Consider the following 17,978-nt stretch of genomic DNA (forward strand, 5'->3'; position numbering starts at 1 on the left):
CCTGAGTAGCTGGGATTACAGGCATGCACCACCACACCCAGCTAATTTCGTATTTTTAGTAGAGACAGGGTTTCTCCATGTTGGTCAGGCTGGTCTCGAACTCCCGACCTCAGGTGATCTGCCTTCCTCAGCCTCCCAAAGTGTTTGAGTTACAGGCATGAGCCACCATGCCTGGCCAAAAATATGCCTCTTAACAATCAATGAAATGAAGTGTTTGAGGACCAGGATCAACTGGATAGGTTTGCATACTTGCAGAATGAAAGCATACAGCTGGGACTAAATCCCCCAAATATACTTGCCTTAACATTATTTTTTCTTTTGTTAAAGAAACCACCAATCTACAGGCTCTGTGAGAGCAGAGACTGGGTCTCTTTTGTTTACCACTGTATCTCCACCACTTCACTCTTAGTAGGTATTCAGCAAATATTTGCTGTAAGAATAAATAGAACAAAGCCACAATATGAAAGAGATGGAAAGCCCAGAAAAGAAAATAAATCATTCATAATTCCCCCACTGTGGGTATTTTGGCTGATTTCCTTCAAGTCTTATTTCCTGTGAATATGCTCTTTTATATACATGTAAATATAATGTATTATTAGATGTAGCTCTCGGATGTGCTTTTGTATTTCTCTATTAATATAAATGCAACGATGAAATGAGATGATGCGGAAATGCTTTGAAGACTGTAAAATGTTTAACAAATATCTTATTAGTTATAATAATCATGAAAATATAGACATGAATGGGGCTGATTTTCTGAGAATACACTTCAAAGCTAACAGCAAATTTGCCCTCCGAAGCTGGGAATATGTTCTGTTTCCTCATCCTACTCCCCATGGGGAGTCCTTCTGTTTCATATTGGGAAGGAAAAGAGAGACTTAAGCCTTCTTAGAAGTCATAGCTCTAACTTCCCACCCAGCCCAGAAATTTCTTCCATCTCACTAATGGAAGATCAGCTAGGGCAGAGGGAGGAAAAAGCACATCTCTCAGGCTGATGGAAAATAGCAGCCTATAGAGAGCTTCCTCCTCTCCACCCTTCACTGGCAGTGGGGAGAGTTTCACATTGGGTTTCAAGGAATGCTGTTCACTTACTCTGCATGCTAATAACAATGTAGATAGCAGACAGATGTCAACACAAGTAAGTAATTCAGGATATCAGAGGTAGGTACATTCAACAAACCACGAAGTCAGATTTGCCTTGGACAACTAATTAAAAATTTACTTTTAGATAGTCACAGAATTTATATACATATTGATTAGTCTAACCTGTGCCTGGTTCTTTGAACCGATGCGGGTTTATTCATACAACAGAAGGGAGTGCTGACAGATTTTCTCTCCTTGACCAAACTCTAGCAGGCTCTTCTGAGCCCTCTTCTCTTCTAAGCCTCACCCTTTGTTGGCCTGTGAAGACTTGAACAAACACTGACATAGTTTCTAACAGCTGAAGGCCACATCCCTAGAACTCCTCTATCCCCTCTTAAAGTGCCTGTCTGAGAAAACCCGAGGCTGCCAAGAGAATTTACTGCTTGCTCCAGCCAACACCTGAAGATGGGGCCCCTGTATCCCAGTCTCTGTGGGAGGGTAGGAGTCTAACTTCAATAAGCACTAGTTAGCAAACCCAGATGCATTTCACAGGGACCAGCCCTCAAGCCCCTTTCTGTTTTTCATGATTTTTTACTTCGCTGACTCTGTTGTTCAAGCCCTTGCTGTTCCCTCTGCCCACTCCCCCATTCTCCCTTTAAAACACCCAGGCCCTCTCTATGAATTGGAGTTGAGTTGAGTTCATACCGCACCCTCTTCCCTTTTGCAAAAGGATATCATTGATTAAAATCTGCCCTCACCATATCAACCCATGTCTAGCTTTGTTTACTTTTGACAGTTCTCAAGAGCTCACCTAGGCTCATAGCTCAGGTGCTCAGCTCACCTAGGCTGCCTGTCCGTCTGCATGCCTCTACTGGGTAATCCTTGTTCTCACTCTTCTTGACTCCCACATCCTTAGCCTTGAACTTTGCCCTGCCATCCTCGTGCCCTCCTTCTTTGTCCTCAAGGATATATTTTCCTGGCCATCTGGTTTCTACCTTGCATACCCTTGGATACCCGCTTTTCTTCTTGCACCACCTGTCTCAGTCTCTGGAAGCCCGTAGAGGCCAGGCTAAGCTTCTGGCACCTTCTGCCCCTGCATCAAAGCTACAGTCCCATTCCCTATATGCCACAGTGAAGTTTGACCTTGGCCTTCACTAACTGCACAGGCATCGTGTACAGGACACAGTTTGTGAGGGCTACATCATCAACACTTTCCCAGAGAGTGAAAAGTAATATAGTTCATGTATAGATTAATTTTTTTTTTGAGACAAAGTCTGTCTCTGTCTCCTAGGCTGGAGGGCAGTGGTGCAATCTCAGCCCACTCTAGCCCTCTTTACCTCCCAGGCTCAAGTGATCCTCCCACCCCTATCACCAAAGTAGCTGGGAATCAAAGCATGCACCACTATGTCCAGCTGATTTTTTTTTTTTTGTAGAGATAAGGTCTCATGATGTTGCCCAGGCTGGTCTTGAACTTCTGGGCTCAAGGAATCCTCCTGCCTTGGCCTCCCAAAGTGCTGGGATTACAGGCATGAACAGCCGTGCCTGGCCCTACAACCAGTTTTTAATGCAGAATATCATTTTATAAAATGGCTAAACAGCTGTGATCAGTACCAGATGAAAGATGACATTCGAGCCAAATTTTAAAAGCAACCTGAGCTCATCAGTTACATGCATGCATCTTTCCTTGCTCCTCCATCGTGGTCCTCCCTGGGTCTCCTTTTCCCACACCCCAGAGTGGGTGCCTCCACTACTCACAGACTTAACTCTGCCTAAGGTCTTCCCCAGAAACTTGTCTTAGATAATCTGGTTTAGGATTCCCTCCCAGTCACAGTCTCTCCAGCTTTTATTCTAGGAAAACCAGGCAACAAGTATCCAGGAGATAAGAGAAAAAAACAGGCCGTGTCTCTCCGCAGTCCTGCTTTGAGACTGCCTCCCTACTGAGAGTTTGCGAAGGTCTCCCTTTTGAGATGTAAGACTTGCTTCAGACGTGAGGCTGTGCCTGTCCTCCCTCCACCCACACACAGAACTGATGCAGCAGTCCCAGCTGGGCGGGTGAGGTCCCCTCCCTGATGCTATATCAAAGAGAGCAGGCAGGGGCCCACGTAACAAGGGCTCGCTCCACTTAAACCCTGTGATGGGAGAGGGATGCCTCCACCCCTTTTCTTCTTTTAGGATGCTTTGAATTGTATTAACACAGTTATGAAACACATCAAACCCTGTTTAGCAGTTTCCCTTAGCATCCTCTGGCCAAAAAAAAAAAAATTTTTTTTTTAAATTAACTTGTACAAAAAGTCAACTATGACAGAATGGTCTGGAAAAGAAAAAAACCCAACCAGTTTGGTGAAAAGAAAAATGAGCTGGGTTTCCTTCACGCCCAGTAGAACTGGTGAAGAAGGTGAGTGAACAGCTTCCTCTAGTTTCACGGTAAAGCCCTTGACTGAGTGGGAATTCCATCTCTCTTCCTTGTGCCTCTGCAGGGGGTTGGGGGAGGCTGAGGACCATCAATTCTGGGAGCCCAGGGAACTTACCCTCTGCTCCTGTGTGGCCACAAAGGTCTGGAACCCTGGAGCCACCCCAAAGCCCAGCTCTTGGATGAAAGGTGGCTCAGACTGACTGTGGATCTGAACTTTCACTCCTGCTTCAAATGTCGTTTCCTCTGAAAGAACAAAGATGGACAGAGCCATGGGTCAGTAACAACGGATGCTCAGGGGGTCCTGGGATTGAAGAGCTCAAAGGGATGCTGAAAAGGTCCTGTGATAAGCAGAATAATGGCCCCCAAAGGTGTGCATGCCCCACCTCCAAAAACTGTGACTAGGTTACCTTACATGGCAAAAGGGACATTACAGGTGTGATTCACTTAAAACTCTTGAGATAGAGAGACAATCCTAAATTATGCAGGTAGGACCCAATGTAATTGCAGAGATTCCTATGAAAAGGAGGCAGGAGGATCAAGGTCAGAGAGAGAATGGAAAAATGCTATGCTGCTGGCTTTGAACAGAGGAAGGAGCCATGAGCCCAGGGATGCAGGTAGCTTCTAGAAGCAGGAAAAGGCAGGAGAATGATTTTTCCCCTAGAGCCGCCAAGAGGAACACAGCCCTGCCAACAACCTTGATTTTATTGAGCCTAGTGAAATCCATTTTGGACTCTGACCTCCACAATTTTAAGATAATGAATCTGTTGTTTTCAGCCACTAAATTTGTGGTAATCTGTTGCAGCAGCAATGGGAAACTAATTCAGGTCACTTTGCCAGGATAACTCCTTGCCTCAGTTGCCAAATCTGTAGAATGGGATTATGAATCAAACTTCTTTATTTTATTGACTAACTTTTCTTCTGGGTCATGAGCTGAAGGTGAGGATATCAGGAGGAGGAAAACATGATGATGCAGCAGTGAAAATAAAAATGCAGGGCTGGCCGGGCGCGATGGCTCATGCCTGTAATCCCAACACTTTGGGAGGTCGAGGTGGGTGGATCACCTGAGGTCAGGAGTTCGCGACCAGCCTGGCCAACATGGTGAAACCCTGTCTCTACTAAAAATACAAAAATTAGTCAGATGTGCTGGCAGGTGCCTGTAATCCCAGCTACTTGGGAGGCTGAGGCAGGAGACTTGCTTGCACCAGGGAGGTGGAGGTTGCAGTGAGCCGAGGTTGTGCCATTGCACGCCAGCCTGGGGGAAAAGAGCAAGACTTCCTCTAAAAAAAAAAAAAAAAAAAATGCAGAGCTTTCTTGTATGCCAAGGTGTTTGCCCCTTGGGGCTGCAATGGCCAACTAGAAGGGAAACTTCCTCCCTTTTTTCCTTTGGCAGGAGAAATGGCTGTTGGCAGTTGGAGGTCGGGGGCAGTGTGGAGCCTGGCTGATCCTAAATGTTTAGTGTTCACAGCTGGTGGAGAATGAACTTACGGGACTGTATAAGCCTTTACCAGATCCCCCTCTCTGTCTTACCTTCTCCAAACAGTCTGCTGAATGAGCTTTCCAAAATGCAAACTGCATAACTCCCTCCCATATTTCCAAGGACCCCAGGCTCCTTATCTAACCCTTCCCCAGCCTTGTTCAGAGCAGCCTCTGCCTCGTGGTACCACACAGGGCTGCTTGGATTGGGCATCTCTGGTTCCCACTCTGCACAAATGCACATGCATCTCCTTCTGCCCAGAATGTCTTTCTACCTTGTTCACCTGACCGTCTTCCCACTTGTCAATGAAGATTCAGCTCCCCAACCCCATCCAAAGCAACTCTTTCTCTTGCTCTGTTGTATCTTCCACATCTGTCTACTGGAGCCCCTGCCATAGCATGTGGTGATGAGCCTTTAACTGTTTCTTCCAGGGGGCTGGAGCATCCTGAGGCCAAGTTCTGGGCTGTCTCTCTGGACCTCAAAGGTCCTGCACAGGGCCAGGCATACAGCAGGCACTCAGGGGATGCCTAAAGAATGAGTAAGTGGGAGATTTATGGGTCAAACCTCAATCACTTATGAATGGGCAAGGCCAACCTGGAGTCCAAATCAAGGAATGTCCTCAAAGAAAAAAATGGGGAGAGAATGGATACATGCAGGAATGAGAGAAAATCACGATAGGGGTTGGGAGTCAGGGATGAAAAGAGGGAGGTCATGTCAGCACTCAGGCTGTGGCTTGGGGAGGGTTTGGGGACACACTAAAGCTGGCACAGAAGAGAGTGGCTGAGAAGGAAGGGCTGGGGCCAGCCACCAGAAGGGCATGACCCATGGAAAATGTGGGGGCTATTGACTGAGGTAGGCACAAGGGTCTGGAGAAGGGTGAGACTTCCAAGGCCAGGGGCTACATGGAAAGGAAGGCCTAGTAGGCAGACAGGGACGCAGAGAAGGGTAGGCAGGGCTTTCATCATCTAGACAAGGAGTCCAGTGGCTGACATGGGGTTTTAGGAAAAGGGACCCTCAGCCAGGAATCCCTTTGGATAGGTTCACGGAGTGGGAGAGAATCCAGGCAATCCACAAACACATCCCCCTTCCCTCCAGTAGAGTCAATTGTTCTGTGGTTTCTGTACAGCATCACCCCATCCAAACTCCTATCCATATGTTCCTGGATGCCTGTGGTTTTGTGTCCATCTCTCTCATTGATGAACTCCTCAAGAGAGGAGATCATATTTTATTCAGTCCAGGGTCCCATCCCAGTGCTTTGGGAAGCCAAGGTGGGTGAATCACCTGAGGTCAGGAGTTCGAGACCAGCCTGGCCAATATGGTGAATCCCTGTTTCTGCTAAAAATACAAAAATTAGTGAACCGAGATTGTGCCACTGCACTCCAGCCTGGGTGACAGAGTGAGACTCTGTAAAAGTAAAAAAAAAAGAGAGAAACTATCTCTGAAATATGGGAACATTGCTGTTATTTCTTATTTCCCTAAACCATTTCCTGAGATGCTGCGTTGGAGTTCATAGAAACAGAAAGGAAGAACTGACCCTCTTAAGGACAAGACACAGAGCTGGATGCTTCACAGCAGTCCACATGTGTCCCCTCACTCACTGGACAGTTATGCATCAAAGGTGAGCACATGCCACTGGCCTTGGACGCTTGCCTGGCCGGCTTGGAGTTTTAACTAAATTATGTATATTTTCTGCATCACACTTAGCATGTGCATGAAGCTCATCTTCCCAGAATGAAGGAAGTCAGGCTGCTTCTGGCTGCTAAATGGATACCTGCCTCCAAGCGTGTTCCTGATTTATGGCATCATTGCTCCAGAGTCCTCGGACACCTGTGGAGACCCCTATCCAGCACAGTGAAACCAACAGCACAGTGAAATCTCTGTCCTCCTGGAGCTCATGTTCTGGTGGGGGAGGTGAACAACAAATAGGTACACGTGTAATGTCAGGCCGGCACTGGCAAGTGCCAGGAGAAGTGACACAGAAGAGGCGCAGGGCAGGTGTGGCTCTCTTGGCTGGGAGTCAGGAAAGGTCTGTTCAAGGTGATGGTGTTTGTGTAGTAACCAGAATGAAGTGAGCAATGAGCCACGGGATGACCCAGGAGAAAGTGTTCCAGGTGGAGGGAAGAGCGAGTGCCAAGGCTCTGAAACAGGTGTGCACTGGGCCCACTTTGAGAACAACAAGGAGGCCAGAGTGGCAGGGACATGGTCAGAGGCCAGCTGACCAAATTTCGTTAACTCCTCACAGTTACTCTTAGAGGCAGGTGCCCCCATTTTACAGACAGGGAAACAGGCTCAGAGAGGTCAGCTGGCTCTAGCCATACAAAGCAGATCCAGAATCCAACGCCTGTCAGCTGGACTCCAAGGCCTGTGCTTTTTGCCCCCTGCCACGTGCCTCGCCCACATATTGCATGCCTTTCTAGCACCACTGACCACATCCTCATTGGTTTGGGTCTTTTGGGACTTTGCAGGCTGGGACCCTGAGCTGCTGAGCTTTGCATCCCCTCTGGGTCACGGCAAATGACAATCTTGGCAGATGTATGGTAAGCTTCAGGGTTTTCAGACTTGATCCTGCTGGCTCCTTGGACCTGTCCTGAGGCAGGTGTCAATATCTCCATTTCATTACATTCTATTTTACTTTTTTACATCATGATCATTTTACAGATGAAGAAACCAAAGCTCATAGAAAGTAAAGGACACACACGGGGCCAATGACTCATGGCTGCATAGAATTTTGGAGTTAGGAGACCCCTTGACAATTTAACTAACTTTTACCTTTTCAGGTGAGAAGGTAAAAGTTTTCACCTTTCATGTGAGAAAATGGAAGCTTACAGAGAAGACAGTGGCCAGGGGCCACGTGGCAAGTGGCAGGTGGACAGTGGCTGAGATCCAGGTTTCTAGATTCCTCACCTTCCTCTGCCTTTTGTTAGTGGGCTAGAAGACACATTGGTCCCAGATGACAAGCTGATGAAGTTCCAAGCTGGACAGGGAAGGATGGGGAGAAGAAGAGTTTACTTTGCAATGGGCTTAGCAGCCTTATTCTTTCATCTCAGAGTTTAGAAGCTCAGTGAGTGTGGGACAGTGATGGTAACAAGGAAGGACCAGAGTCCCAGCCCCAGCCTTGAGAGCCTGGTGGAAAGGGTCAGCTGATGCTGTTTGAAGTCAACCAGTGGTGTCATTTTAGACCCTGCTCCCCTGTGCACACCAGAGAAGTCCAGGGAAGCCCAAGGCCAGGGAAGAAAGGCAGAGAAGTGCATCAAGAACAACAGGGGCTCTGAAATCACAGAGACCTGGGTTTGACTCTTAGCCCCACCATTTAATTGCTCAGGCAAGTTATATTGCCTCTCTGAGCTATAGTTTCTTTTTTGTTCAAATGAAGTAGGGGCTGATCTCTCAGGTTACTTTTGGCTCTAAAATTCTACGAGCTGAGGGCTATATGCAAATGTCTTCACCTCACTGCATCTCATTTTAATCTCCTGAAAAATAGATTTAAAAAAAATAGATGGGAGTGTTCAGAGCTCACATCAAGTCAGAAGAGGCTGATTTTTCTAAAGACAGCACAAAGAATCCACAAATTGCTGCCCATCTAAAATTGGGCAGTGTGCATTTTGTCCTTCCTCTCCAACCCTTCCCTGACAGATAGGTACAGTAAGGCAGCATCCCTAGTGAAGAAGATCCGAAATCAGCACAAAGATGGGGAAGCTCACGCTTGATTGCTCACAGGTGATATTTTGAAGCTAGGCAAGCTTCTGGAGGAAGAAAAAAATCAACATTGTGTCCCCACGCGGGATGGGCTGCAATTATGTCTGTTCTGGGTGGCAGTGTGATGCAGCAGCATTCTCACCAATGACTGGCGATCCAGGAGATGTTAGCAAGTGTCCACAAGAGTTTGGCGAAGGCTGCACACTTCAGCCCCTCCTGCAGAGCATGGAGCATACTAATACGTTAAAGACCCTATGACGTCCTGCAGCAAAAACATGTTACACTTTGTTGATCAGAGTGTTACCCAAAGAAATCTTTTTCTTTCTTTTTTCACTTTTAAAGAACACTAGCTCTGCATGGAAAGAACCAAGGAGGATTAAATCAGATGTGGATTCAAATCCTATTCTAATACTTCTTAGCCATGAGGTTGTGGGAAAGTCACTCAATGTCTCTGCTTACTGCATTTTTTTTTTTTTTTTTTGAGATCCAAATCTTGCTCTGTTACCCAGGCTGAAGTGCAATGGCGCGATCTCTGCTCACTGCAACTTCCGCCTTGGGTTCAAGTGACTCTCCTGCCTCAGCTCCCTGGCGCTTACCACCAAGCCTGGCTAGTTTTTTTATTTTTTATTTTTTATTTTTAGTAGAGAGAGGGTTTCTCCATGTTGGCCAGGCTGGTCTCAAACTCCTGATCTCAGATGATCCACTTGCCTCGGCCTCCCAAAGTGCTGGGATTACAGGCATGAGCCACTGCGCTCAGCCACTTACTGTATTTTAAAATGAGCTAATCTGTTAAATGACTAGAACTACCCTGTCTTCATCATAGGAGTGTATGAATATCAGAGGACGGAATATACTGTATAAGGAAAATAATGCACTGTATAAGGAAAGCACCTACACTGTGGGGTGATGTGGCCGTGTCTGGGAAGGAGATGGTTAATGTTAGTTCTTGGTTATGCAACTGAGAAATGTGGCTACACTTTCATTTCTGCTAAACAGAGTATTTGCAAAACATATATTTGTGAAAGCACCGTGTGTGGAGTTGGGGCTAGTCTCATCACCAAAAGATTTATCTCAAGGATTCTTTAAATAATGAGTTTTCCTAGTGCATTCAGGCTTAGAGATTATAAATTACTTGATAAGAAGGCTGAAGATTCTGGGTGGGTAACTGGTGTTCAGGAGTTTATCACCCTTGAAAAGCCATCAGAAAATGTCTCACATTGTAGGGAAAGTTGGTGAGTGATTAAGATTCTACTTGTAAAAATTCTGTTTACACACACCGATGGTGGAAGTTAGGTACAACCAGATTGCTGAACGGATTATGTATATAGATTGTGATGTGATTATAGAATTCAAAATCATCCAAAGCATTACTGGAATCATGGCAACCTTTTGTTATACAATATTCTCTCAATGAAATGAAAAAGCACCAGAGCTTTCATGTGGGGTAATTTCTGAGAAATATTTTGATGTTAAGAAGACATCCTCATTCTTCCAAATGGTGGGAACAGTGGTCTGGATCAGAGCTTCTTATACTTGGATGTGCACATGAATCTCCCTGAGGATCTTCTTACAATGCAGACTTGGGAGTGGGGGTGGGGGCAGAGATTCTGCGTGTCTAACAAGCTCCCAGGTGGTGCTGATGCTGCTGGTCAGGGGATTACACTTTAGCAGGACTCCCAGGAGAACATCTACACTTTTGCAGAACACACAGGCCCCTGGTGATCTGGCCTCCACCTATCTCTCCAGCCTCAGGTCTCATCCTTAGATGCAGATGCTCTTGCACACTCTAGGCTGTTCTTGGTCTCTGCTCCTCATTCCTTTCCCTCTGCTTGGGACCTCAGCTCTCCAGGTCCTCAAATTTTCCTCTAACTCCCACACACTGCCCAGCAACCTGGTAAACAGGCCTGAGACTAAAACCAAAGGTCAACTTCTCTCTAAAGCCTCCCTTTAGATACTCTCGTCTTCCCTTCGGGAACCTACTATTCCCTCCTAGGTTCTCAATCTATCCTCTCTCTATCACGGCATTTGGTGACAATTGCTGACATGTTCCCCAACCAGACTGCTCCTTAGACACTTTATACAAAAGCTGTTGGGTGAATGAATTTCCATCTACCATCTAAGAAGAGCCCTTCAGATATTCCCTAGATTATAAACTCTTCAAAAATCTGGACTGGTCCCTTCATCTGTAGCACTGAGGTGCCTGGCACACAGTAGGTGTACAGTTGAGATTTACTAAATTGGGGACATGAGGTCTGAGGGTGGGGCTGTCTCATCTGCTTCCTAGCTGTTCTCCTTGGACCCTTGCGCTGGCTGGGAGTTTTAACTAGATCATGTGTATTTTCTGCATTACACTTAACATGTACATTATGCACATCTTCCCAGAATGAAAACAGGCTGCTTCTGGCTGCTGAATGGATACCTGCCTCCAGTGGTGTTTCTGATTTATGGCATCATTTCTGCAGAATCCTCGGACACCTGTGGAGACCCTGTATCCAGCACAGGCCCACTGTGAGAGTGAGCCTAGCGTCTCAGCCGGCTGCTGCAGGCCCCTGTGCCCTGGACACTCAGGATTCAGGCCAGAGCCTGCTCCTCTCATTCTGGGGAGGTCCTTAGGACCTGGCACCATGACAAGAGGTTTTCCTGGGAGCAGAGATGTCGAAGAAACCATAGCAACCATCACCACCCACGTTTGTTCTGCCCCATTTGTAAAGGGAGATGAGAAACGTGCTACCCGTGATAGCTGCTCAGGCCTTCCAGCTATGCTAAAAATTTATGATGATTTTAAATTTAATTATTATTTTTATCAAAGCAATATATGTACATAATTTAAAAAACAAGTGGTATTGTAAGGCTTCTAATGAAAACCAGCAGTTTCCTGCTCTACTCCTTCCTACCCCCGAGTCCTACTTCTCAGAAGCAACAACTCCCAACTGTTTTAGCTGTTTCATCTGGTGTTTACTTTCATATTTCCATGAATGTCAACTGCTGGAGAGTTACTTCTTGGTTTTAAAAAATTGTGGATACTGTCTACTGAATTCCTACCACGTAGGAATCATCTACAATCATATTATGTTATCTGCATGATTCCTACCTAATCAGAAGATGGGAGGATGTAGGCTTTTTAGATGATGTGTTCCATGATGCTTCCTTTCCTTTCGCCCTCCAAATATAATGCTTTGATATTTTGGTTAAATTGGTATCCAGCTTTATGCAACCATGACTCTGTAAATATTGTGCACAGCCTAGCCTTGCAGTATATGATGTTATTTTTATCTCTTTCTTGTGAAACAAATGTTTTGTTTTGTCTTACTTGCCTTTTCCTTGTTGGTTTGTTTGGCTTGCTAGTACCCATCACTAGGAATCCCAGACTCTATGGTAGAATGCCACAGAGTAAAATGCCTCTCAGGACAGCCAGCCAAACCCACAAGGGCCATCCCTTGTGGAGCCAACCTCTTCCTGCTCCAATTTGGATGAGTTGCTCTCTAGGCCTCCCGCTCAACTGTCATCCCGGTTCTTCTCTTCATCCTCATCAGGAAATTCTCTTAGCCCAGATCTTTGTTTCTATAATTTTATGCAATCCTTGACTTACTTTCTCATTCCCCAATAACTTCCTGAAAAAGTCTACCTGGGAGACACATTTCTTGGGAAACCAAATTCTACCCTCACACTTCATTTGTAGTTTGCTGGGTATAGAAAATTACTGCTGGGTGTTTAGAAAAGAAAGCTTCCCCTCCAGAAATTGGAAAGCATTTTGCCATTGTCACTTGGCTTTGGTTGCTTCTGTTGAGGAGTCCTAGGCCGTTCTCATTCCAGATCCCAGGTATGTGAATTTTTTTTTTAATCCAGAAACGTTAAAGATTTTTTTTTCTTTATTTCTGTTAGCCTGAATTTCACCAGGATGTGTCTTGGTCTTTTTTTTTTTTTTTTTTCCTTTTTCTGCTATTGCAGACAGGACTCAGTGAACTCTTTCCATCTGGGCCTCAATATTTATTTCACAAGAAAGAGATAAAAATCATGTACTTCAGTTGAGCATTTTTGTTATATTAGTCCTTTGATAATGTCCTCTTCTCCATTCTCTTGGTTTTATTACTCTAGAACTCCTAGTAACAGGATGTTCTAGAATAGCTTCCTGGATGGACCCTCTGATTTTCATATTTTTCTCTCCCTTTCTACCTGTTTGTCTTTTTATTTTACCTTTTTGGGAGATGTCCTCAGTTCCAATCCTTCTATGGATTAAAAAAAGTTTGCGATCATATTTTAAATTTAATTTCTTCCTCTCTGAATGTTTCTTTTTAATAACATCCCGAGCTTGTGGTTATGGATGCAGGATCATCTCTTATCTCTCTTGAGAATTTTAATTAACATGTTTCGATGTTTTCTCCTGCTTCCTTCATTTATTTTTTATTTATCAAACGCTTCTATAGTGTCTAATATTATCTAGACACTTTTCTAAGCACTTCATAAATATTAATGCACTTCAATCCTCCCAACAACCCTATAAATGTAGATAATATTATTATTTTCATTTTAGAAGTAACACAGGTCACACAGCTGGTAAGTGTCACAGCTGGGATTTGAACCCAGACAGCCTGGCTCTATATTTTGTGCTGTTAGCCATTGTCTCTATTTCCTCAGTGTTTCTTTGTGGTTTGATTTGGGTTCCTTGCCTTCTAGTGGCTTCCCTCAAATGCCTGGCTCTTTGGCAGTTCATTCAGGAGTAAAAGGTCCGTAAAGGCTGTATTGCCTTTCCTTGTGTTGAGGGGGCACACATCAAGGGACTTCATTCTAGGGTGACCTAACTCAACCTTTTAAGGATTCCTCACTGTTGTTGTCTGGGTCTTTTCTCTTGAGCTTGTCAGTTTCTCCAGGAAGGGATCCCCTCAAATTTCTGCTCAGGTATGGGTAGGGTAAATTAATCTGGCTGAAGGTCTCACTACTCAGTAAGTAGAATTTCCCTCACCTCCTTGTTTTTCTGTATAGCACCTCACCCATGCCCTCAGCTGTGCCTGATCTCCCCAGGCCCAGAGCCTGTGGCTGCTTCTGGCCATGGGAGGATGTCTGGGGGGCCTAATAGTTCCTTTTACAGACTTTCAGCTCCTCTTCCTCCTGCTTTTACCCACACCTCTCAAATCTGTCTTCAGCAGTATCTTATGCATCCAATTCTCGATCCTGTCTAGGGGTTCTCAGACGACGTCTATTGGCTTTTGCTGGCTTCCCCAGTGCAGGCCCTCAGTCCTCAGCCTCGTCTAATCTGCCAAGTCAGTTGCCACTCATTCATCTGCTTTACATCTTCCAAAAATTGGCTGGCATCTGCTTACTGTTGTCTTTTCTCCCATCCTCTTTGTCCTATGGGTTTATACTTACATATATTAATAAAACCTTTGATTGCCATTTAGGTGGGGTCTAGGAAGGGGGCCTCATATAAACACATATGTTCAACCTACCGTGTTTAATCAGAAGTCTAAATGTTGACTTCCCTGCAGCTCTGGCGCACTGCAGAAATGAGCTGCTTTTGCCACCCCAGGAAAAGGGAAAAGGGTGCTTAGAGTTGGTCTCTGGGATGGACACAGCCATGGAACCAACCAGCACTTTTTTTCCCAATGATATCTGCCTTCCCATCCAGTGGTTTTCAAATGGGGCATCCTCAGGGGTGTCTCAGGGTTGATCACAGGGAGCAAAGGAGAAAGCAAACGGGGGTTTCCATCTCCAGTGGGACCAGAGCCAGGCTGCTTTTGTCTGTTTTCTACGTGGGACTCTGCTAAAGCTTTCATTCAGTATAATGACTCTGCTCTTGAAGGGGAAAAGAGGAAAAAATAGACAAGGAGGATGGCAGCAGACTATCATTATATGCCATTCTCTCTCCAGAGATGCTTCCTAAACCTCTTTACCTGTGCTATTTTCATGGCAGTGCTTTTTTGACCACATTGTGAACACTAAAGGAATTTAGTGGAGGGAGCATCCCTTTTGGGTTTGGATGTGGGTTTTAAACTTGGTTCAACTACTTAACTAGGTATGTGCCCTTGGGAAGCTTACAGCCTCCCTGGGCTCTGTGTCCTCATCCTGCAATGAAGATGATAATACCTTGTTAGCAGATGATTGGGATGGTTCATGGCAGAGAGTGGCTACTCACTAATGTGGGCTTCTCCCTCACCCTGGCCCTGACAGTGTACACAATTTCAGCACCGTTTTTTCCTCTCAACAAATATGTACTGCCCTGATACTTATCTGTGAGCCAGACAGTCCCACGTCTCTGACTTCTTGGGACTTGTGTTTAGTAGAAGGGGCAGACAGTAAAAAACAAATAAGGAAATGAAGGAGATACAGTTCGGCTGTGTCCCCACCAAATCTCATCTTGAACTGTAGCTCCCATAATCCCCACGTGTCATGGAAGGTAATTGAATCATGGGGGCAGGTTTTCCTGTGCTGTTCTTGTGAAAGTGAATAAGTCTCATGAGATCTGTTGGTTTTATAAAGGGCAGTTTCCCTGCACATGCTGTCTTGCCTGCACCATGTAAGATGTGCCTTTGCCCCTCCTTTGCCTTCTGCCATGATTGCGGATTGTGAGGCCTCCCCAGCCAAGTTGCTGTGAGTCCATTAACCTTCTTTTTCCTTACAAATTACCCAGTCTTGGGTATTTCTTCATAGCAGTATGAAAATGGATTAATACAGTAAATTGGCACTGGTAAAGTGGGGCACTGCTATAAAGATACTTGAAAATATGGAAGCCACTTTGGAACTGGGTAACAGGTAGAAGTTGGACAAGTTCGGAGGGCTCAGAAGAAGACAGGAAAATGTGGGAAATTTTGGAACTTCCTAGAGACTTGAAGGGCTCAGAAGACAGGAAGATGTGGGAACGTTTGGAAATTCCTAGACTTGTTGAATGGCTTTGACCAAAATGCTGATAGTGATATTCACAATGAAGTCCAGGCTGAGGTGGTCTCAGATGCAGATGAGGAACTTGTTGAAAGCTGGAGTAAAGGTCACTTTTGCTATGCTTTAGCAGAGACCGGAGGCATTTTGTCCCTGCCCTAGAGATCTATGGAACTTGGAACTTGAGAGAGATGGTTTAGGGTATCTGGTAGAAGAGATTTCTAAGCAGCAAAGCTTCCAAGGATGAGGGATAAAGAGTAGGGGTAAGGGTGGCAATTTTGAACAGGGCAATCGGAGGAGACCTCATTGAGAAGGCAACATCTGAGTGAAGAATTGATGCAGGGAGGGAGTGAGGCATGTGGATATGTCAGCAAGGAGAATTCTCATAGAGGTTAATAGTAAATGCAGGTGCCCCAAAGTGAGGCTGTTCCTGGAATGTTCAAGAAGCAGCAGAGAAGCCTGCGCAACTAGAGCCAGGTTGACAAGGCGAGGAGAGGGCAGTAGGAGGTGAGGAGGCTGGAGGGATGATGGTGTCCAAATCTTTACCCCAGAACAGCATAGCTTTAAAAAAAGAATACCTTTGCTCAAAAGCATATTTGATATATTATCATGTTAACACTAATAGACACTAGGATTTGGGGAAATCAAGGCAGATTATATTTGATAAAAAAGTGTATTTCATTGGAGTGCATGAAGGATAGAAGGAGATGAGAAAGGGAGCGTCGTATTTGTGGTCTTACTGACACTGGAAACTACCCTTTTAGAATTTGTTAGAAAACTCCCTGTACACGGATTCCAGTCTCCTCAGATGTATCCCACCCTCAACTCTCACCCTCACCCCCACCTCACTCAGTGTGACCATCCACAGGGCTGTCTGCTTAGCAGTTCTCTTGGGAGCACCTTCCCCAACCACCATCCGCTCAACTTCCTTAGGTCTATTACAGGGTCCTCAGGTGAACTAATACCCCTGCCTATGGCTGATTGGTCCAGGGGCAGGTAACTGACTGGAGCTGAGTCAATGATTCCCTTCCTGCGTTTTTTTTTTTTTTTTTTTCCTAAACAGGACATCAGTGAGAGTCAAAACAGTCTCTTGCTGGGGGCAGGATCTGTAAAATATAAAACTCAGGATCTGTTGGGAGCCATGTGTGAAAAAATACGTGTGTGGGAAAAATAAATCTGTTTCTAGTGAGAGAATGAAAGGGATTCAGAGAGAGGAGGAGTGAGAGATCTGAGAGTTTAGGAACCTCGGGTTCCCCTCCTTCCTGATGCTGCACCCCTGGCCCTCCTACTGGCTGGTTGTTGAAGCTTGCCTTGGATTCTGAGAACAATACAATTTCCTTTATGCCTAAGCTTGTTTGATTCAGGTTTCTCGTGTGCAACCTAGATAACCCACTGCCTATTCCTTTTATCTTTGAAGTTACTTAGAGGTATCTACACGGAATTTCATTTTTAACAACTTCCCCTTCTGCCTTCAATTTAATTTCCATTAGAAAACCCTGGCCATGAAATATGCTCTTCTACAGTCTAGGACAGCTTTTTTCAAAAGTATATTTTGTGAGCTCTTCCATGAAGAAGAAGATTTCCATGGTCAAAGGCATTTGGGAAATAAATGCTGCATGCACTATTCCTATCTTAGAGATTCATGATGTATTATATTAAAGAATTCCTGCAATGAATAAATGTGTTTAATGTTTTCAAACAAGAATTCCCTAGAGTCCTTTTGGGCCCCGGGTCCTTTTCGTTCATATAACATGTTATATCCCAAACTCTTGATGTTCCATAGTGCTCATTTTGGGACATACTCTCTAGGACCACATGCAACTAACCCCCTTACTTTAAAATGGCATATTGCCAGGGTGCTCCTCATGAAGATGCGTGACCAAGGTGAGCACCCTGGTGTGGGGCATTGTCAGCCTGGAGGAAGGAACATTTTTGATAATTTTCATAGAGCCACTGTCTACTCACTAAGCATGAACCCATGGGGCTGGGTCTACTCAGAGGGTGCCTTTTGTGAACTTACTCCCTGGTGCCCTCTGTGTCGATGGTGGTCCATACCATCACCACCTCCCCAAGAGGTCCTTCCTGTTAGTGAGAATTATCCCCAGAAGAGTGGTTCCCTCGCTGCTTCCTCACACTGCTGAGAGGTGAAGCCATCCACAAGGCAAGGCAAAAGTGTTCCAGAGGCTCTTCTTTGAGCAGAATGGGTGCTCCAGATGTTGAGGTGCTGCAAAGCCCTGTCTCAGGTGTGGGATATTTGGAATAGCCTCCGCTTCTGGAGTTCTTTTTGACTGTCTTCCCACCTGCTGGTGGGCATGATCACCCTCTCATTGCTTACAGTTTGCAGAGAACTCTCATTTGAGCCCTTCAGTCATGCTGTAAAGGCAATGGGCTTTATTTGTCTCTATTTTACAGATGAGGAAACAGGCACACTCACTTGGCCTT

At 45.3% G+C, this 17,978-nt stretch overlaps 1 protein-coding gene across 2 annotated transcripts in view; it reads right to left on the reverse strand.

Annotated features, from left to right (window-relative positions):
- Positions 1 to 17,978, reverse strand: part of ASIC2 (acid sensing ion channel subunit 2) — a 1,063,183-nt gene that overhangs the window by 68,510 nt on the left and 976,695 nt on the right. For both annotated transcript variants that reach the window (XM_064367696.1, XM_012449248.3), the window contains exon 3: positions 3,612 to 3,739. In XM_064367696.1, coding sequence (XP_064223766.1) covers positions 3,612 to 3,739 — 128 coding nt within the window. The remainder of the gene's footprint in view (positions 1 to 3,611; positions 3,740 to 17,978) is intronic.

This window comes from Aotus nancymaae, unplaced genomic scaffold (genome assembly GCF_030222135.1).
Source record: "Aotus nancymaae isolate 86718 unplaced genomic scaffold, 86718_ANA_hifiasm-v0.15.2.pri h1tg000072l, whole genome shotgun sequence".
Taxonomy (NCBI): Eukaryota; Metazoa; Chordata; class Mammalia; order Primates; family Aotidae; genus Aotus; species Aotus nancymaae.